The sequence below is a fragment of the Pantherophis guttatus genome, chromosome 7, assembly GCF_059756535.1.
Source record: "Pantherophis guttatus breed Tessera chromosome 7, ASM5975653v1, whole genome shotgun sequence".
Taxonomy (NCBI): Eukaryota; Metazoa; Chordata; class Lepidosauria; order Squamata; family Colubridae; genus Pantherophis; species Pantherophis guttatus.
This window is the reverse complement of record NC_142069.1, coordinates 46,305,910-46,330,498: the sequence shown is the minus strand read 5'-3', so window position 1 is coordinate 46,330,498 and position 24,589 is coordinate 46,305,910. Positions and strand designations below refer to the sequence as shown.

Genomic DNA, 24,589 nt, shown 5'->3' with positions numbered 1-24,589 from the left:
TTGGGAATCTGCTCCTTTATTTTTTGAGAGAGCTTTTGCATAGCCAGTGCAGATTAGATTTTGTGTGGAAAATCCATATAGATTGTTCAATTAGACTATTTGAATTAGTCAAATTAGGATAAAGTTCTCTTGCAAAGTCAAAGAAGCAAGAGAGCTTTAAAAGAAGAATAATTCAAGCCAATATCTCAGATGTGAAATGGGCCTTTTATGAAGTCAGACCTGTTTCTCGTCTTCATAAAGATTTAGAACCCTATCTAGATTTGTAGTGTAGGATTTTTAGAAGTTTGATTGAGGGCCTCACAAAGGAATATAGAACAGGAAATAGTACTTTTGCTATCTACATTGCTGCCCAATCAAGTTTTCCCAAAGCAAATTGAGGGATGAGGTAGCAATGAGGAGAGCAGATTTCAGTGATACCAACTCTTCTTGGGAAGCAAACTTTGTCAAGCATGGTCATTCCAGAAATTCCTAACTTGTGTTACTGAAAACTTTCTTCTTCAGATGGTGAAAGAACAAAAGGATCAGCTATCTTCAGTTGATGCTGACCAGGAAGAAAGACAATCAAGGAAATGGAATTATTAGGAAATTTATTAAATTTGTTTGCCACCCATTTCACTGTAAGGTGACTAAGAAAAATCAATATGATACAATCAGTTATGGTATCATGCCATCATCTCTACTATATCTGAGTATTTATAAGCAGGAGCAATGACAAGAAACTATTCCTTGTTCCAATAGTCAGACTTTGGGGAAACAGCTAGACACAGACAGTGTGCATTGGAAACAGGAGAAAGTGGACTAATGTTTTCCCCTCTCCTTTTCATTGGGGAACAGGGTAACTACAAGTAGATCAGAGACTATGTCTTGACAGAATGATAAGCATTACATTCTCTGAAAGGGGCATTGTTTGGCTCAGTAGCTTACATAAATGGGCTGAAAATAACAAAATGGAAGTTAACAGAAATAAATGCAAAATTCTTCACTTGGAAACGAGTAAATAAAATGCACAAGTAGAGTCTCTGAGGCTTGGTAATAAGAGCTTTGAAAAAGATTTTGGAATAGTAATTGGTTGCATAATGGCTATAAATATAAATGAATATAAATCATGGATTTATATGGATTTTTAAAAGACAAATGTAAATTTAGGTTGCATCAATAAAAGTTCAGTTTTCATATCACGGGAAGAAGTGGTTCATCTTTATTCTACGTTCACTAACCCTAGCTTTAAAGACTGTGATCAGTTCTGAGCACCAACTTTAAGCAGCATTCAGAAGGACTGGCAGATTCAGAAAAGGAAGCAAAAATGATCAAGGGATTGAAAATGGTGCGTTTTAGACACCGAATACAGCCATTTTTGGCCTCCCGAAACCATACCCCATGTGTCCCGTTTTTGTGAAAAACAGGCCCGTTTTTCACAAAAATGGGATGTGCAGAACGTTTGGGAGGCCTGCAGAGTGCTCCTGGGGGCTGGGGAGGCCAAAAATAGGCCTGTTTTTTTGCAAAAATTGGGACATTTTTGTCTTCCCCAGCCCCAGGAACACTCTGCAGGCCTCTCAAACCCTCTGTGTCAGTGGTGGGTTCCTCCCGGTTCCGCCCGGTTCTGCCAAGCCGGTAGCTGTGACGATATGACATCACCGAACTGGTTCTCTTTGTTCAGGAGCTGGGCCCTCCTGCCCCACCCGCGTTATTCTTATCTTTTATTTGGCCCCACCCCCAATCTATTCGCTGTCTCCCGAGTCCCAGCTGATGGCTAGAAGGAAAAAAACTGTTTAAACTCTTGTCGCAGGGCTTCAAAGGGCCGCCCTACAGCTGATCAAAGGCAGTGTGGTGGTAGACCAGTGCCTCCAAAAACAAATGAGTAGACCAGTGCCTCCAAGAATAAATGGGTAGACTAGGACGCTCCAAGAACAAATGGGTAGACCAGGACGCTCGAAAAACAAATGGGTAGACCGGTACAGCTGTGCAAGCAGTTAAAAGTCTGGTAAACCAGTACCTCTGCTAAATCCTAAAGAATTGTCACATGACCATCAAACCATGCCCACAAAATAAGCCACGCCCACAGAACTGGTAGTAAAAAATTTTAGAACCCAGCCCTGCTCTGCGTGCCCCATTTTTTGAAAAACGGGCCATTTCTGGCCTCCCAAACCTCCTATGTGTTGCGTCTCTGCCCTCCCCAGCCCCTAGAAGCACTCTGCAGGCCTCCCTCCCATTTCTGGCCTCCCAAACCCTCTGTGCATTCCGTTTTTACAAAAAACGGGCCCATTTTTCACAAAAACAGGACACGCAGAGGGTTTGGGAGGCCTGCAGAGTCCCCCTGGGGGTTGGGGAGGGCAAAACCTTTTTTTTCCCTTGTTTACTTCTATGAAATCTTGGTGCGTCTTATACTCCAGTGCGTCTTATAGTCCAAAAAATATGATAATTATTTATTAAGTTCCGGAGATCTGTCTTGGTGTGTAATTGTATGTTTGATCGTACAAGGAATTGGGCTTACTCCAGTTGCAGCCTTAAATAGTAACATAGGAATAGAGTATATGGAAATCGCTGCAATATTAACTATGCTCATTGTTGTTGCTGGGAACAGTAGTTTGCCATTCCCTGGAAGTCTGTAAGTTCTCCATTGGAAGTAGAGATAAACATAAACTGTAATGTGAGAATATGGCGATTCTATACTTATTCTGATTCCAGTTTTTATGAAGAGTGGAGTTATACATCTGAGAACAATCTTCTAGTATTTTAGGAGGAAATTGAGTACAAGCAACTTCATTTGCTTCATGCTTCTGGGATTTGGTTTTTTAGCTTATTTTCACGTGGTTTGCACTAACAATGATTAAAAATAGTGCTATAGCAGATGAATTCTCTCAGCAGGACTTTCTATATTTATTGCTTTGTTTTTTAGCTTCCTGTGTTGGGTTAGCATATTCAAATTTAAATATGAAAGCAATATTTTTGATCATGCTGTTATGTAAAAACGAACAGATCTTAATGCATAAATTTTCAGAAAATATCTTTAGCTATCCTAATAAAACAGATTCCTTGTGCCCAGTTGTTCTGGTGGTCCTCAGTCTGCACATTAAAATACCTGCTAGACAGGTTCTTTCATAAAGAGCTAAAGACTAAGTTTTCTCCTCAACTGAGCTCAGGGTCCAATCTCTAAAAAGTCAAACTACAAAGCCATCAAAAATATTGTAGTGGGCAAGATGCAATCTGTTACAATCAGAATAGCTTCTTTGCATTCACAAGTGAAACAGCTGGACAACTTTACAGAACATTGCAGTTTTATTTATGCCATGTGTTTACTTTCTTTGTTTTGTTGCCCAAAGATTTGGAAGGGGCCATTTAAGTCATTGAATTCCAAGCTCCATTCAGTACAAAAATCCAGATTAAAGCATTGTTATTAGATTGATTTCCATCTTTGACCACATCCAATGAAGTGGACCTCAGCTCCTCCCTTGATAATTTCTTCCACTATAGTGGAAATAATCTCATCATTTGAAAGAGTTTCATACCTAGATCTGACCACTAATTAATCTTAACCATTAATCACCTTGAGATGATACAAATAAATCTCAAACCTCTTTGTGATAACTCTTCTTTGTACTTGAAGGGGCATCATTTTCCCCATCTATCCCTCTGTCTGTTGGCTTTTCTCAAGCTTAATCTGCTCAGTCTTTCTAGCAAGACCTTGATGTACCTGCACCATTTTCTCTTAATCTTTCTTAAAATGTGTCCAGAATTGACATGTTATTGAAGGAAATCCATCAGATGAAATAGAACCATTATTTCCTGTAATTTGAAACATATTTCTGCTGAAGAAGCCTAAATTGCATTTGACTTGTTAGCCACATCAAACTTCTCATTCTTATTTGGTTTATAATTAAGCATAATTCCAATTTTTTTTTCAGTAGTAATAATTCCAAACCAGGTGTTCCTCATCCTATACTGGTACTTTTTTTTTTCTAAACAAAAGTATATACACTTTTTATATTAAATTTCATTCTGTTGTTTCTGTATCTCTAATTTTTAAAAACTGAAATTTGTTTTTTATTTTTAGAGCTTTAGCTATCTCCTAGTTTCGTGTTATATGGAGATTTTTTTGACTTCTTGATTACGAATGCATATTCTGAAAAGTCTAAGATTCAGCATTGAATGTTATAGATGCTATTTGATATTGTACTCCAATTTCATGAAGAAAAACTGATGTACATTATTTGAATAAAGATGCCAAACCAGCTGTGAAACCACCTACAAAACATGTTATTCAGGCCACACTAACAAGTTTGCCAGTCCAAATGATATCAGATACTTTGTCATCTGCTTTGTGGAGTAATAATACGTTAAATCCACAGCATTCCCACAATATATTAAGAAACCTATATAATCAAAATGAAATAAGATTAGTTTTTTAAATAAATTCATGTTTTCTTCTCCTAATCACTATAGAAGCTTAAAGAAGAATTGCTTTATGTTACCATATGGAATCTTTCCAGGTATTGATGTCAGATCTGCCTGTGCAATTTTCTTCAACTAAATCTGTCCATTCTGATATGAAAATGTAACAATTGCTGCCAGCCATGTTATTTTGTCTCTGCTTTAGCTATATTTTTAAACCATTGTTGTAACGGCTTTCCGTTGCTGATTTCTAGTCCCCAAAAGATGCATGACAAGAGGTCATGGCTTCATCATATAAATCCATAGGCAAGTTAGAAACTTTTGTTTCTACTTATCCACTGCACTTCTGCTGGCTCTGCAGATTGCATCGATCATTTCCACAGCAGGCTCCAGTTTAATGGCCCAACAGAATAAACTCCCTGCTGATTATTCTCTTGTAGGACTTCCTTGGCTCCTGTTGCCATTAATGGAATAGTTTCCATTGGCCCAAATTCAAGATGCCTTTGCACATGAGTAAGCATCATTTGAAGTGGAGAGTATGTTCATGCTTAGATACATTTAATGAAAATAATGGGAGTACACAAAATACTTGTGTATCAAAATGTATACACAAGATACATAAAAATGTATCAAACTATTGTAAAATATATCACAGGCATGAGCATCTTATGAAGCTTATGAGCCTTAACATACCTATCTACCACAACTTTTTGATATGTAGAGGCAAACATTTTCAAAATGGATAAAGAAAAAACTCTTCATACAAAGAAAGAACCACCATTGATTTCTGCTATTATATTGTCATAATAGTTGTAGAAAGAACAATGATATATTTAATCAAACAAACACAAGCATCAAAAGCATGTTTGTTAAATCATGCAATTTGTTTGAGAAATGCTTTTAGTTACTTGCTTTTAAATTAAGAACACTTAAACATATTAAAAGCTTTTAGTATTTATGTAAAGAAATGGTTTTCTTAATCAGCAAGCTTTATTACTGGAATAGTTTCCCAAACCATACTAAAAAAAACATACTCAAAAAAGGATATCAGCAAATAGAATTTCCTGAATATTTGGAAAGGTGACAATAATTGTATTAAAGACTAATGATCTGAAGATGGCAGCATTGGGTGAGATACTTCATTTAATGGCTTTAGCAAGCCTTTGTGAACTAGACTGAATCTGCCATAGTTTGTATTCAGTAAAAATATTTTAGTAGCTTTTTCATATAAAAGAGTTTAATCAAACACAATATTGATAAAAATTAGAATTTGGCAAATACAAACCATATAGAACTACCAGGAAATTTTATTTTTCCTCATGTATATGATTGATAACTTATGTTTATGGACAATAATGGTGTACTAATACAGCTGGTTTGTTTATTCAGTTAAACATAGGTCAGTCAAATAATGAAGTTGCATGATGTATGAACTATTTATAAAGCAGGATTTAGTTCTTGTATTGCTCTGGGTATGAAAGATTGTAGAAAGTCTAGCAAAGGAAAAGAACATTTCAATTGCTTAAAGATACACTGCTTTAGTTCATTGAAAATGAAGATGGAAAATTCCTATTTCTAAGTAAGATTTTGTATTTACTGCTGACCAGCATTAAAGAAACCATACTGAGATATTGTGTACTTCTTGGTTCCTTGATCTTGTCCAGCTGTGTGCAGCTTGACAATGAGGAAGAGAGAAGCCAAAGTGTCTCATTAAGGCGAAATCTTCAGTATTGTCTCCTTGGCGTCCCAACCTGAGGACTGCCCTTCTGCTTTTCTTGGATTCAGAGAATATTTTCTCAGTACTTCTGCATTATAGAAACAAAAATACATAATGACTGTATTTCTACAACTGAACTGGCTACTAAATTAACCAATTTTCTGGTTTGTGCAATACACTGAATCATAAACTGACCAAATGGGATGGATTTACTTTACTTTACTTTATTCAAATTTCTATACCGCCCTTCTCCTTTCGGACTCAGGGCGGTGAACAGCCAAGATAAAAACATCTATACAAAACATCACAGTTAAAAAATAAAGTTAAAATAATTTATAAATTTGGCCCATAATTTAAAACTTGTCAATTAAAATCAATATTAAAATTTTAAAACTAACCCTAAAATCAAGACAGGCTAACTGGAAAAAATGAGTTTTTAGGGCCTGACGAAAAATCCGAAGGTCGGAGATCACTCGTATCTCTGGGGGTAGATTGTTCCATAGGGTAGGTGCCACCACAGAGAAGGCTCTCCTCCTGGGAGTCGTCAGCCGGCATTGTCTGGCCGACGGCACCCTGAGGAGGCCCTCTCTGTGGGAGCGAACCGGCCAGTGGGAAGCTATTGGTGGCAGAAGGCAGTCCCGTAAGTACCCTGGCCCTAAGCCATGGAGCGCTTTAAAGGTGATCACCAACACCTTGAAGTGCACCCGGAAGTCCACCGGAAGCCAATGCAGCTCGCGCAGGAGAGGAGTCACATGGGAGCGCCCCGTCGCTCCCATAATCCCCCGCGCAGCCGCATTCTGCACCAGTTGGAGCCTCCGGGTGTACCCCAAGGGGAGCCCCATGTAGAGAGCGTTACAATAGTCCAGACGAGAAGTGACGAGTGCTTGAGTGACCGTGTGTAGGGAGTCCCGGTCCAGAAAGGGGCGCAACTGGCGTATCAGGCGAACCTGACAAAAAGCCCCCCTGGCCACGGCTGTCATATGCCCTTCTAAAGACAGCCGTGCATCCAGGAGGACACCCAAGTTGCGGGCCCTCTCCGTGGGGGCCAATGATTCGCCCCCAATAACCAGCGATGGCGTCAGCTGGCTATACCGGGACGCCAGCAGCCACAGCCACTCAGTCTTGGAAGGGTTGAGTCGAAGCCTGTTTCTCCCCATCCAGACCCGCACGGCCTCCAGGCACTGGGACATCACTTCCAAGGCATCATTGGGATGGTCTGGGGTGGAAATGTACAGCTGAGTATCATCAGCGTACTGATGGAACTCCACCCCAAAACCACGGATGATCTCACCCAGCGGCTTCACATAAATGTTGAACAGGAGGGGCGAGAGGACCGACCCTTGCGGCACCCCACAAACAAGGCGCCTTGGGGTCGACCGCTGCCCCCCTGTCAACACGGATTGCGACCAGTCGGAGAGATAGGAGGAGAACCACCGCAAAACGGTGCCCCCCACTCCCAGTCCCTCCATTTATACAACATACTGAGCCACACAAAATTAAAACCAGACCAAAGTCTAGCAACCTTTGCATATTGTGGAAATGCAGCAGGTAACTTTGTTTAAGCAAACATAGCCAAGATAAAAGTTCTAAGAAATGAAGACAAGTTTGAAACATTAAGGAAGTTGTTTTTTAGCTTAGCCCGCAGAAATTTCTTTGGGAACTGTCTATGGTCCTGATTTCTGCCTAATAACCATTCTCTTGCCTAAGGGAATTGGGAATCCAGTCAGAATTGGAGTTGATTTCAATATTTTTATGGGTATCTGTTAATATTTTAGAAGATATGGCTTTTATCTTGATTTTATATTTTACCTCCCCTCCCCTCTCCTCCTCTTCCCTTTCCATTCCACAATCTTGGGAATATACCGTATTTGTCCTTAAAAATCCTATTTTAAATCAAATAAATAAATAGACACCCAATCTACAGAGAAACAAGTTTTCGACATCTGTTGCATTAAAAACAGAGAACTGAAATAGATGATACATTATATATTCAGCCAGTATATCCTCTTTGGAAGCTGTCTATGTTAAATTATTTGCTTATATTTATTTGTCTGTGTTTATAAACCATGCAGACTAAAAGCTGTTAAATTTCACAATTAAATCCACAAGAAAGCACATAAATAAGCTATTGGATGATAGTATTTAAATAAATAAAGGCATGTATCTTGGTAAAAAAGGGCATTCACAATCTAATGGAAATAAAGGCCATGATCCATGGAAACCCACAGTCTAGTGGACTAGAATGGCCTTGCTCCAATGAAGCTTCATGCTTCATACCATGAAACAATGCAATTTTATTGACCAAGATAAAATGGCAATCAATTTTTCCTTAACAAGGTCCTGTACATTGCCTAAGTCCTTAGGTTTTAGTAATATTTTGCTGAGGTAAATTGGAGTCTATGTGATTGGCTTATACACAAATCTTATAAACAAATAATGCTTCCAATATTCAAAAGAGATTTCTGCACATAAAGAAGATGGCTGGACATGTTGAAAGAGGATTCTGCTTCTGGCTATTGAAAGTGTCAAATGAGGCAGTAAGAATAGACCCCCCCCCCAAAAAAGCAGTATAACTTACCGGTATTTGCTTTGCCTGAAGAAACTTACTGTACTGTGAAGCTGGTTGAAGGAGGTAATTCACTAAGGGCTTTGTTGAACAGACCACCCTTCCAGAGGTCATCAGGTTAGCAACTACCAACTGTACATGAGAAATTGATTTTTGAAATTAGAGTGGGGGTGAGGGTAATAAGCCCCTGCTAAAGTGATCTATGGGAAAATAAGGGCCAAAGTTTACCTGTCTGGTGCAAATGCAAATCCCTTGGGGTGGGATGAACAGTCTCTTCAATTCAGTTAAAGTTTATATAAACAAATCAGCTTCAGAACTATGGCAATTATAATATTATATTGTAAGCTGTTTGGTGTAGTGGTTACAGTACCAGGCTAGAAACTGGGAAATGGTGAGATCTAATCAGACACAAAACAGCTGGGTGACTTTGGGCCAGTTATTCTCTCTCCCAATCTTTGGAAGCAGGCAATACTGAATCATTTTAAAAAGTTTACCAAGATATCTGCAGAAACTTGTTCACAAAGTTGCTAGGAGTCAGGACCAAGTTAAAGGCACTAAAAAAGAAAAAAAAACCCACTTCATATAACAGAGTTTTTCTCTGTGACTTGTTTGGCAATTTCTTGATTGGAATACTTTTTTACTTGATTATTGATCTGATGTTAATCTTAGAGTTAATCTATGCTCATCTGGGTGCTGATTCCTGGTGAGGAGGTGCTTAGGTCTTTTTGTTTCCTTTTCGGCTTGCTAATTGTCTCTTTTGCATAGTCCATAGATATTGTTCATGTGTATGAAATTCCCTAGCAGTTTTGGACTTGGCTTGGTCTAGGATGATCACAGCTTCCCATTTGAAACTATCGTCAAGTCTGTCCATGTGTTATGAAATTAAAGAATTTTCATCATGTCTCCTGACTGCTAATTGGTGTTTATGGATGTGTTCTGTCATCTGGAATATTCAAAATATTCCAACAAAATGGATATCCATGCAACGTTATCATAAAGTGCCTGACTACTCAACCTAATTTAGCACAACCAACACAATTCCTTAAAAGAATAACACTGACATACAGTTTAATGACTGCAACAACCAAGACAAACAGGCAGAAGATTGGCAGGATCCATCCATGAACACCAACTAGCAGTCAGAAGACATGATAAAAACTCTTTAATTTCACAATATGTAGACAGACTTAAACATAGTTTCAATTGGAAAACTGTGACCATCCTAGACCAAGCCAACTCCAAAAATGCTAGGGAATTTCTAGAAACCTGGCACTCAGACAAATTAGTCATCAATAGACACATAGACATAAACAACATCTACACCAGAGATGAAATCCAGCAGGTTCTAACAGGTTCTGGAGAACTGGTAGCGGAAATTTTGAGTAGTTCGGAGAACTGGCAAATACCACCTCTGGCTGGCCCCAGAGTAGGGTGGGAATGGAGATTTTGCAATATCCTTCCCTGCCATGCCCACCAAGCTACACCCACAGAACCGGTAGGGAAAAATGTTGGATTTCACCCCTGATCTACACACTGTGGAAAAGGGACAATCAACAAGCCTAAAAAGGAACAAAAAGACCTAACCACTTCTCCACCAGCAATCAGCATCCAGATGAGCATAGATTAGACTCCAAGATTAACATCAAATCAACACTCAAGCAACCAATAAAAAACTGTCAAACAAGCCCAACAAAAGAATCACTAAGACCAGCCCCACTAACATCGACAGGGCAAGCCACTAGAATATAAATTGAGAGCAAACCCCACTCCTTACTGGCATTGATTATATTACCTAATTTAGATAATAAATCATCTGCAAGAAAACAGCCAAGCTCAAATAGCATGAAGGTCCCCTCAATTCAACCCAGAGCTACATATATTCTTCTTTATAGGTTTTGAAGAATTATTACATAAGTACTATATACACTTTCACCCTTTAATAACGTGCACATTCTGCTTGTGAATTTTTTTTCCAAGGCCCCCCTTAAGATAATATTTTTGAATGTGCTAGTAAAACACATCCAGCATTTGCATTCTGCAAATCTGGATAGCAGACCCTTTAATACAGTTCCTCATGTTGTGGTGACCCCCAAACAGGGGTGGGTTCTAAATTTTTTTACTACTGGTTCTGTGGGCATGGCTTATTTTGTAGGCGTGGCTTGGAGGTCATGTGACTGGGTGGGCGTGGCTAGCTGGTCATGTGACCGGGTGGCCATGGCTATGTCTATACTATAGGGACTACTCAGAGGGCTGAAAAAAGTCATTTCTGACAGATCCTCGCACTTTTGACTGGTCCTCACACTTATGACTATCTTCACATTTATGCCCATGCAGCATTCTTAACAACCATGTCACTCATTTCACAACTGCTTCTCTTCACCATGGTGATAAGATAGGGCAAAAAACGTAAAATGTGAGGACAGTCGTAAATTCGAGGACTGGTCAAAAGTGCGAGGACCAGTCAAAAATAACTTTTTCAGCCATCTGAATAGTCCATGTGCACAAAAGGACTACCCAGAGGGCTGAAAAAAGTGATTTCTGACAGGTCCTCGCACGTTTTGACCGGTCTTCGCACTTATGACTGGTCATCATTTATGCCCATTGTAGCATTCTTAACAACCGTGTCACTCATTTCACAATTGCTTCTCTTCACCATGGTGACAAGATAGGGCAAAAACGTAAAATGTGAGGACAGTCGTAAGTTCAAGGACTGGTCAAAAGTGCGAGGACCAGTCAAAAATAACCTTTTCAGTCCTCTGAGTAGTCCATATGCATAAAAGGATACAGCAATAGAGAGGGATGAAGGAAGGGAAGGGAAATTAGAGTAGGAGTGAGGGTAAGAGAGGGAGGAAGAGAGGAGGAGAAGGAGAAAGGAAGAGGAAGTAGGGAGGAGAAGAAGGGGGGGAAAAGAGAAAGTAAGAAGGAAAGAAAAGAGAGAGGTGGTAAGTTTGAGGAGAAAGATTGCTGTACAATAAAAAAGATGAAAGGGAAGAAAACCAACCCCAAACAAATATAAAGATATTAAGATAAAGAATGAATTGTTAAACTTTAAAGAATAAAAGAGAACCAATATGAATAAATAGCAATAATTAGAAACACACATACAAACATACAATGTATTTTCTTTGAACAGAGTATTTGGCCGGTTCACAAATTTAAACAGGGTTTAGTCATTTCAATTAAATTTACAATTTCTATATTTCATTTTTGCCATATTTATTCCTCATCTATTTTTTAAAAAAACCAATATTACCCTTCATCCTCATCTCTAATCTTAATCAAATTCAATTTTTCCCTTCTATTCTATATTATACCCCTTCGCATTGTCATCTATTTTTATATCCATCCTCACATTGGTTAATTATGTAATTATGTAATACAGTTGTTTAATACAAATTCAACATTTTAATATAAATCAATTAGTTATATAACTACCTTTTTTGTACATTAATCAATATGAACATGAATATTCCAATTATTTCCATGCAATCCAATTTCTTACAAATCAATTAATTATATTTACCAATAATAATAAACCAAATAATTTCCCCCATATATTCCTCCAAACCACAACTTAACCATTTCTGCTTTCAACACAATATACAATTAATAGTATCTCAATTATTACAATTCCCTAGTTAAATAGAGCTTTTTTTCTTTTGTGTTTTAAAATCTTGAATCTCCTCTTTTGCCCTAAATTTCCGATTGTTTGCAGTTTTGCACCTACCTTTTTTGATGAGGAAAAAGAAAAAGAAATCTCTCTCTGCCTCATTTGTCACATTGCAGCAAAGACCCTGCTTTACTTTCAGTTTCGCTTTTTCAGCATAGCTAGGGGAAAAAAAAATCTGCTCCAGCAATTTACCTCTTTGCAGCTAGCTAGCAACAGAGCCCTCCGCAAAACAGCTGAGAGCAAATCAGCTGAGAGTCAGGAGGCTGATCAAATCAACTTATGGTAATTAACCTATGCTGAAGCTGAAAGGGGCTGTTTTTTCTATTTTTGTAGGCACCGGTCTACTCATTTGTTTTCTTTTAACACTGATCAGATATAGGGTGGCCCTTTGAAACCCCGCGGCAAGAATTTAAACAGTTTTTTTTCCCTCTAGCCATCAGCAATAGATTGGGATTGGGTGGGGTAAGTGACCGGCGACCGGCGATCCAACAGAGGGTGAGGGTGAGGGTGAGTGAAGGCGTGGGGGGGTGAGAGAGGGCTTTGGTGACCCCTGTGAAATGGCCGTTTGACCCCCAAAGGGGTCACGACCCCCAGGTTGAGAACTGCTGCTTTAGACTAACTGACTTTTCTAGGAATTAGATATTGGCTGCAGTAGGTAGCCTCATGATTCAAAATAAAAATGCAAGTGCTTTAAAAATGGAAGACAAGTATCATTTTTACACTGTGCATACCCTGCAACAGCCTTTTGGCATTGAATCTGAAACACTGCACAGTCCTAATTCCTATCATGATTTACATTAAATAGATTTATGATAACCCCTGGTATTCATGGTGTTTACTATTTGGTAGTTTTCTTTCACATCATTTATTTTTAAAAAAATAGCATGAGGAAGGGCTTACCTGGTGACCTGGTGACCTGTTTGATTTCTGAGTGTATCTAGATTTATTCTAATATATGTATGTGTGTGTCTGTGTATTTCATTTTACAGTGTTATTTCTTCACTATTGAATTTGGCCTTTGTAAGCAAGATGGACAACTGAGGGCTTATGGAGCAGGTCTTTTGTCTTCTATTGGAGAGCTCAAGGTATTGATGTAAACAAAACTCTATTATTTATCACTAGAAGCCAGCTCTATGATTTCTACATATTTCTCGTGTGTGTGATTTACACTGAACTCATTGTTGCTTTAACTTTACTTTGAAATTTTCCTGGGAGCCATTCGGCTGAAGGGCAATATATAACTGTTTCTAACAAATACATTAGAAAAGCTATGCTTTCAATTAAATCTTGTAGAAGAACAATGGGAACATTAGATCATAATGCTAATCTGGGATGGAAATGATTTTTTTAATGCTAATCTGAAATATATACCTTGACACATGTATTAAGGTACTGTATGTGTCATACTTCAGTCTGATTCTTGTATTTGACTGTGATTCAAGCAAATTACCCATTTGAATTAGGTCAGGTGCTTCTGAATTAATTCAACTATCTGATGGACTTTGTAATATGCATACATACTCTTATCAGATCAAATCTTTGATTTGACTTGATTCTTTGGATAAACTCTTCACACTGAATTGCAAATTCAAATTGAATGTCTTCATGAAATCCAAAATTCAAATTAGAACTCGGTTCATTTACATCCCCTCCCTGGAAATTGATTTTCCAGCTTCATTTAAATTTTTGCCATATTCTATGACCTGTACTAATATAACAAATATAATTTTGTTTCAGTTCTTTGCAGTAGAAACATTGGAATTTAAGCTGTAACAATGTTCAAGCAGTTAAACAAGAAGCCCAGAATCCTAAGTATGATAACTTGGCAGCAATCCTAAACTCTAGTGGTAGAGGTATATACAGTAGCAGTTATTATTGACAACTTTGTAGGATGATTATGCCCATCAATTGACAAGCCAATATATACAGTTCTAGTTATGTTGGAAATCTTAAATCTATTTAAGCATAACCCCCACAAATTAAACCTCTAAACTTCTTGACACTGATATTCCAGGTGGCACATTAGTTTCAGTCTAGCAATCATTTTGCCAATGAAGTTAAAAAAAAAAGGTGCTTGTGCCCTCAAGAAAATTTAAACTTGCTGTATAACCAAGATTTATTTATTTATTGACGACATTTATATTCTGTCTTTCATAATATATACCCCAAGGCAGCTTGCAACACAAATTAAAGTAATAAATACAGCTAGACAGAAACAGTTACAAATACCAAATCCACCAAAAATGACAAAGTGATAATATGATAATATTGTTGGTGTTTAAAAAATACCTATGCTTTAGTGATATTCAGGTTCGATTTAGGCAGTAATGAACTCTACCTGGAGTAATTCCAAAACTAGTTAAGCAAATTTAAACTAGTGCAGAATATGGCTCATTAATGATGCAGGATTCTTGAAATGTGGTGATATCTCTGTTGTGCCAATTATCAGCAGTGCATTTTTAAAGTATGTACAAAGTATTGGTTTTTTAATATACAGTAACTTTTACTGAAACTTAAAAAAAATAAGGTAATTTTTCTTCATTACTTTAATACAAAGTAATGAAGAAAAGAGAAAAAGAAAGCAATGAAAAAAGTTAAAATAGAAAAGAAAAAAAAAGATACAAAGCAGCCGTTTCCGATATTTTTCACAATTATAAGTGCAATTATATTTTAACCTCTCTTTAAAGTAGACCTGGACATTTTACAGTCCTTGGGCCACATCCGGTATTTTGGATGTTCCTGTCTGGCATTAGCAGTGTTGTGGGGGGGCAGGGAATCAGTGGCTGAGCGGTATAGGTGGGGGCAGTGTGACATCAGTGGGGGAGATGATAGGAGCAGGGCATCAGCAGGAAGACATCGGTGTTGGTGGGGGTAGGGGAGTTGGGGGGGTTTCAGCCCTCCACAACAATCCCAGCTATTCATGTGTGCCCTTGGGAAAATTAATTGCCCACCCCTGTTCTAAATATTATATTATATAATATTATTTCCATAATCTAGACCAGGGGTGTCAAACTGGATTTCTCCGAGAGCTGGATCAGCATTATAGTTCTCCTCCATGGGCCAGAGGGTGGGCAGGTAGTGGGGGGGAGATGGGATGGACACTTCCTGCAGCACCCTGCTGGCCAAAATGGGGCATGGGGGCTGCACACAACCCCCCACCCTGTTTTTGGCCTCAATGGCTTCCTGTAGCACTTTGCTGGCCAAAACAGGGCGCAGGGGTGTGTGCGCCCCTCCCCGTGCCTCATTTTTGGCCTCCATGGCCTTCTGCAACACTCTCCTGGCCAAAAATGGGCTGCATGAAAGCACCGCATGGTCCCACGTGGCCCCTACGTGGCCCATTTTCGGCCTCCCCAGCCTCCTGCAGCACTCTCCAGGCTGAAAATGGTCCGGGGGGTGGGCGCATGACTGGTTTTGGCCAGCAGAGGCACCGCAGGCTGGTCCTTTGATATTTCCAGGCTGGCCCGGCAGGACAGATTTAAGCACCCCGTGGGCTGGATCCGGCCTGCGGGCCTTGAGTTTGACACCTCTGATCTAGAGTAATGTTTAAAACCCTAAATCACATATTCTGTTTTTTTTTTTTACTTGCATCGATCTCCATGAATAAAATTCTGTAATATTATCTTCAACTTTTCAGCCATATCATGGTAAAGGTTTTACAATAACTATAATAATTATATTATAATAACTATATTATACTTATTACTCAATAAAAATATTGGCCATTAGTTTCTTGTTAACATTAAATTTCATCTCCTGAGTCTTCGGAGAGGGGCGGTATATAAATTTAATTAATTAAATCTCCCTGTAGGATTGAAACGTCTACTTTATCATTAATTTGTTTTAAGTCTGCACCCAGTTGCACCATAGATTCTTCCGAACTTCTTCTTGACATCTTTTTTTTTATTCCTGCAAATCCTTCTTCTATTTCCTTTTTAACTGTTGAAGTCATCTTTTTGCCAAATTCTTCAAACTTTTTCTGCAATAAATCTGGTGAAATGCCCTTATCTGTAAGCTGTTCTAGTGAACTCCTGCCTCTGTCTGCCAGTTCAGCAGATTTTCTTGTGATTGCTGTTGTGAGGAAGTGAAAATATGCCAATGACTACAGTGAAAGTAAAAGGCTGGCTTCTGTTTTTCCCCTATTTTGCTTCTTACTATCTTTAACACTTTAGTTCCAATTAGCTCTCCATAGTTACAGTCTAACTGCTTAGCTCATATTATCCTTATGTTCTTGATTTAATAAGAAACAACCAGCATTCCCACAGAGATATGGTCAACAGGTCTAATTAATTTTGCTATTTTCAAAGGCACTTTAATCAGAAAAAATATTTTTTTAAGAAAGAAATCACTGTCCCCTTTCTCTATTTAAAACTTTCTTCATTTTCAATCCTGTTAAGTTTTTTGTTTTTAAATTAAAATAGAAGTTTTCTCCTCTTCTAAATTTAAAAATGAAGACATTCACTAAGAATCTTTGATTTACATTGCCATTTGAAATATTTCTTTTAAATCATAAAGTGTTTAAGAAGGTGAGAGACATTTGCTGGTTGAATATCCAATTAAGGATGCATACCACTTAAGGACATGTTGGTTTTTACCTTCAAAACTAAATTGTTTGGACTCATTATGGTTTGTGTAGTCTTAAAAACTATGAGTTGGAGGTATTCCTTACATCCCATTCACTGAAAAAACATAGTTTACTGCATTTTCAGTGTTACTCACACATTTTTAGAAATCTAATTTAAAAGAGGTAAACATGAACCTGGCAATATAAACCATCAGATATTTGTTAAATTTATTTTTCCCATGTTAGCTAGGATTTGATGTTGTAATTTGAACTGATGCTATTTTTTTTATTTTTTTCATCTTTAATAATGTTGAGTTCTGTGGTTTTTTTTTATTATCCTTGCTTATGCTGCTAATTGGGCTATTACTTAAAGTTACTGCTCTTTCTATAGGCTGTTTTTTATACAAGGGTGTTTAAATTGTCTGATGAGGTTTACAAATTAAAAATTATTTTCTATGTATAAGACTTACCATGAAAGGGACTGGCTCATGTAGAGATATTTAAAGTACCTTAAAGACAAAAGAGGCTGGATTATAGACTCTCTGAGTTGAAGACTAAATTTAATAAGTGGGACCCCACAGCCAAGGAAAAAGGGTTCTTAAAAAACTGATGTGGGAGTACAGTTTTTAAAAGCAGTCCCTAAAATGCATTTCATTAGATATCAAGATCACAACCCACAACTCAAAGAATGGCATATGTGAATACAGAAGTGAGTTTCTTTTCTGTGTAAAGTGTCCTGAACTGATTTAACATATCAACTGAAGAAGACATGTGTAGCTCAGGGTTGAATTCTTGGGGACTCTGTTGGTGCTCTCTGAGCTTAGTTGACATCGCCTACTCTTGATTTTGCATGACTTTCTTGAACTCCTAGAGCAACTGTAAATTCTCAAGTGTAATTCAGAATAATTCCTATTTTATCTGAGATCTTTCCATTGGTAGATAAAACATAGCATAGCTTCTCTTTGATTTTTTAATTATTACATTGTTTTTTGAAGAGGCAACTCCTGTTGTATGAGGAATAACAGGAAGATCAAGCTCATTATAGGGATCCTGGATCCAGTTAGGTTCAATGTTGGAAAAGCAATCCTCAAAAAATTCTGACAGAATTTTGCTTTGAAATTGCCTATTTCTGTTATTTAGGAATGTATCTCCATTTGGGAATTTCTGTTGTAGGATACATGCTCAGGCAGTACACAGATATATGAAAACTTGTCCTATAAATGAGGGTGAAATTGCTTTTCTGGAGATGTAATTTGCTTGAAAACTAACAAACAGGCACCTGCTGTGAGTGACTGATGCTTATAGCTTTGGGATATGCTGCCTTATCTAAATTTGATTTCAAACAAATGTTTAGTTACATAAATATTTTTGGCATTTGGTTATCTCTTTTTCTTTTGTTGTCTTAAAAAAATTATAACCAAGACTTTTTGTTGCTAAGTTCCATATTTTACAAGCATTTTGTTCTTGTAAAATGCCAGGATAGAAAACAACATTAAGTTTTGCTAGAAATATGTGATACAAGCTTTAGAGTGGCTGAGTGTTGCCTGGAATTATTGCTCCTGTTTAAGCACTTAGGCTAATTAATTGAATCTATTTTATCATTCTTTTTATGAGGTATCTTAATGCTGGATTAATTGTAGATGCCTGCATGCATATTTATGTGTGGGGCAATGAAAAAGAAGTCAAAATACATTTAATTTTCAAGACAATTCTTGTGTTGCAATGATGCAATACTTAGAAGAAATCTACAATTTTTATTGGTATGCATATGAATTCTGAGTATTACCCGAGCTTCATGTTTAGACAATTTTGTCTAGAAAGAACCTTGTTTTCAAGGGTGGGAAGGATTTCAGATTCAATTCCTGAAAAATCCTTGTAGCATGTAGGAGCATGCAGACAACACACATCTGCAACTGTTTTAAAGTCATGTCTTTTCTCAGGATCATGTGCCTGAGTTCTGCAAGGCTGACATGTGATTCTAGAAAGAGATGCAGCTTTTGAAAAGAGTTGCAGACAGTGTTAAATTTATTGCATATTGCTTCATATTGCTGGGCAGGAATGCCTCTTAATAAAACACATTTTGCCCCATGTCTCTAACATCTTTTTAAATATATTTTTAAATTATTAGTTAATCATTAATTTAGATGTTTTCCTGTTCTATCCAAGTGAGAGTTCTGTAATTTGTAGCATCGTGGTACACCTATCACTGGTCCACAATATGTACCCCTCCAAATTTCAATTTCAATTTATAAAATGTATGCCACTAGAAATGGCAATTTTACTTTTGCATAATTTTACCTTTAATCTTGATCCACTCAACTCAGTATTTACACCTATACCAGCTCTCTAGAATATCTAACTGAAATCTTTCTCGGCTCAGTATGAAGTGGCCAGGAATTGAATCTTGGGCTTTCTACAAACAAAACACCGTCTAATAGTAATCTTAGACTGGAAGAAGAAAAACACATAGATGCTTTGTCCTATTTACCTAGAGGGCTTTTCCACAGTCAAAAGACAGATCAAAGATTGTTGAAAGGAAAGAGAAAAAAACTTGATTTTTGATATTTCCTAACTACTGGCTTCATGCAGACTTCTGGTGCTTTACAGCAATATATAATCCATCAAAACAAGCTAAAAACAAAATTTGGCATCAAGAATGACTTCTTTATTCATCAATAATCAAAAAGTTTAAAGAAAAGCCCTACCTTGACTGCTGTTTGAAAAGCTGTGAGGGTGCCATCTCTTAAGAAAAAGGAATCCATTAAATAAGGGAATAGCATGAAATACATGCAATGTGCTCTGAACCATCTCACTAGGAGGTAACTCTCAATGTACTCTTTTGTTCTAAAAAACACTAGATGAGTTGGTTCTACATGAAACATACAGTCCAGAAGAATTCCAGGTATTAAGCCATAAAGGATTTTAGAGGTTAAAATCCACACTTCAAATTGCCTACAGAAGCCTCTTGGAAGCCAGTATAGAGTCAAACCATTGGCATATGGCACTGGTGGCTCTCATTTGACAATAATGGGCTGCTGTGTTCTGCATCATCTGCAGCTTTAGAAGAATCTTCAAAGGCTGCTCCAGGAAAGGTGTATTGCTGTAGTTGACTTTTAATACGTGATGACAAGAAGCCTTCCTCAAAGCATCTGCTTCAAGAAGGAATGGAACTACCTCAATACATGGATTCCTTCTGTCTGTCTAGCCATAATTTCTCCAACTAACAGAGGATCCTCACAGACTGATTCTTCAGAGAAAGACTACCTACACGGAGTTTATTGGAGCAGCTTACTTCTTTCCATCTGCATGTAACAGCTTCCAGACATTGGGTCAGAACTTCAGTCTTTTCTTCTGTTCAGCAGGTGTGATGTTTTGCAGACAAAAGGATAACCTTCTTGTCCAGCTATGTAGATATTAAATTCTTTATTTAAATATAATAATAATCTTCCAGTGAAGCACAGTGATGTGGTTGTGGGGCTTATGTGCTCTCAGGAATATGAGAGCTGTGCCAGAGGTTCAGCTATACATGACAGGTCTTATCACAGGACACAGAAAATGAGTATCTTTCCCATAAACAATATGGTGAGGTGTAATTTACAGAAACCCATACATGATCAGTTATCATCCGGGTCAACAAGAACTACCCTAGGTGTTGGAGTTCCTGGACATCTAAAGACAAGATGGTTGTAGGAAAAATTATTGTTGGCTAGCAACCAAGTCCAGCAGGTGCAAGACTATTTTGAGAAAGGGTGTTTACCGGTGATAGGTTGCTACTGGTTCGCACCGGATTGCACGCATGAGCGAACCAGTAGCGACGGGATTTGGAACTCGCCTCTGGTGTTTACCCATCACAGATATATACAAAGTTTGAAAACAAATAATGGTCTGTTATTACAAATCAAGTCAAACAAGAAGAGATTATTTGAAATGAATGCATCAGTTCTGGAAAGAACAACGTCTAGAATCAGAAATAACAGAAAAGAGATTAGAAGATCAACAATCATTTTCATTCCTAAACCAGGTACTCCCTCCCCTGCCCTCCCTTCAGAAAGAACAAATTCTTTATTTAAAAAGAATTGAGGTAAAGAATAAATGAGCATCTAGAGCAGCACAAAAAACAACAGAATAAGCTGTCTGTATTGAAGCTTGTGCCAAAGAAACAGCTAGCACAAGCGTTAAAAGCTACAAATACGGCTATATCAAGTGTAAGCACCAACTCACTGCAAGAAACAAACTTACTAGTGTACAGAATGGCTGCAGTTATAACTGAATACCTTGGATGAAAAATAAAAGCCAAACAGTGCACCACAAAATGGAAGATCAGGCTGGAAAATAAGATTAGCATGCTAAAACCAAAAACAAGCAAAAGAAAACAGATGAAAGAAAACAAGTTGAAGAGCCAAAGAATATCTGACAAATAAAAAAATAACCTAGAAACAAGGAAGAATAAGGAGACACTGGGAATAATAAAGCACAAATAACAAGTATAGTTCAATCATGTTCAATTCTTGGAGACTGCCTGGACAAGTCCCTGCAATTTTTTTGATAAGATTTTACAGAAATGATTTGCCTTGTCTACTTCCTGGGGGGAAAAACATTAAAAAGGACTCTTTTTTAAAAAAAAGAAAATAGGTAGACAAATTATTATATATTTCATCATAAATAAGTTCTAAAATGGTTAGCGACTAGTTGTTTTTTAAGAAATTAAAGATGGAATCTAAAAATTATGAAACATATAGAAAGGGAAATGCCCCAATTTTTATTCTTATGAACATCCATGTTGTCATATATAAAAGTACCAGATATGTGCATATGGTGAGAATAACACACACACACACACACACACACACACACATATATAGCTGTGCAAGCTACTGTATTCACTATACAGTACAAGACACTGTATTCACTATAACATACAATCTTTATAATTAAATTTTTAATAAATTTCTTTTTAAAAAAGAAATATTTGATTAGTACTTTCTTCATGAACCGAGATAGAACAATTCCTGTACCATAAATTGGAAACTGGGCTGTTTAGAGCAGAGTATGATATTCCACAGATGTCCAAAGCCTCCCATTCATTCCCAGTTCTTTACATTATTCTAAAAAATTGTATATTCATAACATTCCATGACTTCTAAATGTCACTCAGTTTGGTTTTGAACAAATGGATATACAGTGAATACTCTTGATGAATTGTTAATATCCTGTCAATCTACTTTATATATAAAAAGAGCAATGAAAATATTCATTATTTATTTAGATCTTTTCAAGTCTGAAACAAACTGGTGTTATGTGATACTGGAGGTGAAATATAATTTTTATGAATGTGTAATATGGGTAAATATCCATATATTGTTTCTGCTTTTGAAGAATTCCTAATATTCACCATAGTATGGGAATACTTGAAGTATTTATTAATAAAATGATCTTTGTTTCAGGTGTGATGATTTAAGTTATTTTTCATATATAAAACAAAATTATTATATTCTTGATGCAATTAGCACTATATTCTTGATGGTGTAATTACTTGAGGGGAAGGGAATCTTAAAAGATAATAAATAGATTGATAAATTTAAGATGCACATCACATTCATTCCGAAAAAAAAACAATTATAGGTGAATCATGTGAAGTGGAGAGCATTCTTTGCTATAAAGCTTGGGTGCATAGAAACACTTGAGGTTTCTGTCATGTAACTTAATATTTGATGTGGTGTATTTTGCAGCATGCTCTGTCTGATAAAGCCAATGTGAAAACATTTGATCCAAAGACAACCTGCTTGCAAGAATGCCTTATCACAACTTTCCAGGAAGCTTACTTTGTCTCGGAAAGTTTTGAAGAAGCCAAAGAAAAGATGAGGCAAGTTGTTTCCATGACCCTTAAAAACAAACCCCAGATTGAATTTGCTCTTATCTGTACGTGTAGAAATAAGAATTAATGTAATTCTTTTTTTATTTTTATTTCAGGGACTTTGCAAAATCAATCAATCGTCCCTTTTCTGTTTATTTCAACCCCTACACCCAAAGCATTGAAATTCTGAAAGACACCAGAAGCATTGAAAATGTTGTCCAGGATCTCCGAAGTGACCTGAACACAGTGTGTGATGCTTTAAGCAAAATGAATAGATATTTGGGTATCTGATTTCTTAGTGATGTGGTTTTGAAGAATAACTAGATGCTGTAACACCATTATAAGCTACAATGGCCAGTTTAGCATTGTCTATTTCTTCTCTAATGCATGGCTACCACATTTGCTCTGTGTTCTCTTCTACTTATATGTAACTTGAAATACACCAACACTAACCTACAAATACTTAAGGAAGAGGATTACACAGTCTTTATTATCAGCTTGCATAAATTTCAAAAAGCTTCCTTTCCATATTTACAGAGTTACAAATACAGTTGCTGTCATATCACAAAAGAACTAATAAAGGCAAAATGTCATCAGTCAATCATACACTGGAAGTTAAACTTTAGTAAGTATTATATATTTTTAAAGAAAATCCGCATGCTTTTCAAAATAAAATCACTAATTTCCTGAAGATAGTAGTAATTAAAGCCAAATATTTTTTGAAAAACTCCAAAAGGATGCTCTTAGAAAATAGGCAACTCTGTGTAGAGAGGTGTGTTTCTACCTGAAACTATAGATTTGTCCTAAAACATAATTTGGTCTGAAGCACATCTTTCTGTGCAGCTGTCTTGTACTTCTTGCTGCTAAGAAGGCATTTTAGGAGCACAGCCATGTTTTGCTTCTTGTAGGGTCTGGTAACACATTTTCTAACACATTTTACAAAAAATATAATTTTAGCCACCATAGATGTTGAGATGATATAGATCAACATTTTGCCCAATCATGGACTTTAAACCAAAGAGAGTATCATCACTGATGCTAAAATATCACATCCTTCCGTAAGGCTAGGTATCTTTGCACTAATCCATTTTAATTATCTGGACTCATGGAAATGAATCTCTTATCAAATTTCATCATTCCTCACAACTTCTTCTCTCCTGTCAGCCTCAGTTTGGAGCTACATACAGAACAAATCAGCTTCTTTGATGTCTCAGTAAAACTTAACAATGAACATATAAACATTATGTTAGACAGAAAAATTACAGATTGCCTTGCATAGCCACATGCTTTCAGCTTCCATCTATAACATATCACATCTATCATCTATACCAAAACTCAATGCTTTATCCACATTTTTTTTGGACCCACTTGAGAGAGATAATTAACTGATGAAATTAAACTAAGCATCAGGAAACTGAACTACTCACCCTATGAGACCAATAGACAAATCAATAGAGCCAGTTCCATTCCCAGAGAGGACCTGTTAAAAATAGAATATAGAAATAGCATAACAGAACACCACTGATTGTCACCTACAACTCACAGTTTAAGTCACTCAAACACATTATTAATAATCTATAACCCATTGTGAGAATCAGCTTGTTCTACTGGTTGAGGCATCAGGCTAGAAACTGGGAGACTGAAGTTCTAGCCCTGCCTTAAGCATGAAACCAGCAAGTTACTCTCTCTCAATCTAGGAAGCAGGCAATATACCAAACCATTTCCAAAAGAAAACTTTAGGCAGTCACCAGCTATTCACACAGACAAAAACAGATACAGACACACACATCCCTAGGCAGTATACTTTCTTGGACCCTGAATGGCAGATCCAT

The 24,589-nt window shown here is 37.1% G+C and overlaps 1 protein-coding gene across 2 annotated transcripts in view; it reads left to right on the top strand.

Annotated features, from left to right (window-relative positions):
- The window catches only part of TPH2 (tryptophan hydroxylase 2), an 84,924-nt gene extending 61,784 nt beyond the window's left edge, over nt 1–23,140 (top strand). For both annotated transcript variants that reach the window (XM_034402993.3, XM_034402994.3), the window contains 3 exons: nt 13,332–13,427; nt 22,633–22,766; nt 22,874–23,140. In XM_034402993.3, coding sequence (XP_034258884.1) covers nt 13,332–13,427; nt 22,633–22,766; nt 22,874–23,048 — 405 coding nt within the window. In that variant the 3' untranslated portion in view covers nt 23,049–23,140. The remainder of the gene's footprint in view (nt 1–13,331; nt 13,428–22,632; nt 22,767–22,873) is intronic.
- Nucleotides 23,141–24,589: the final 1,449 nt, after the last annotated feature.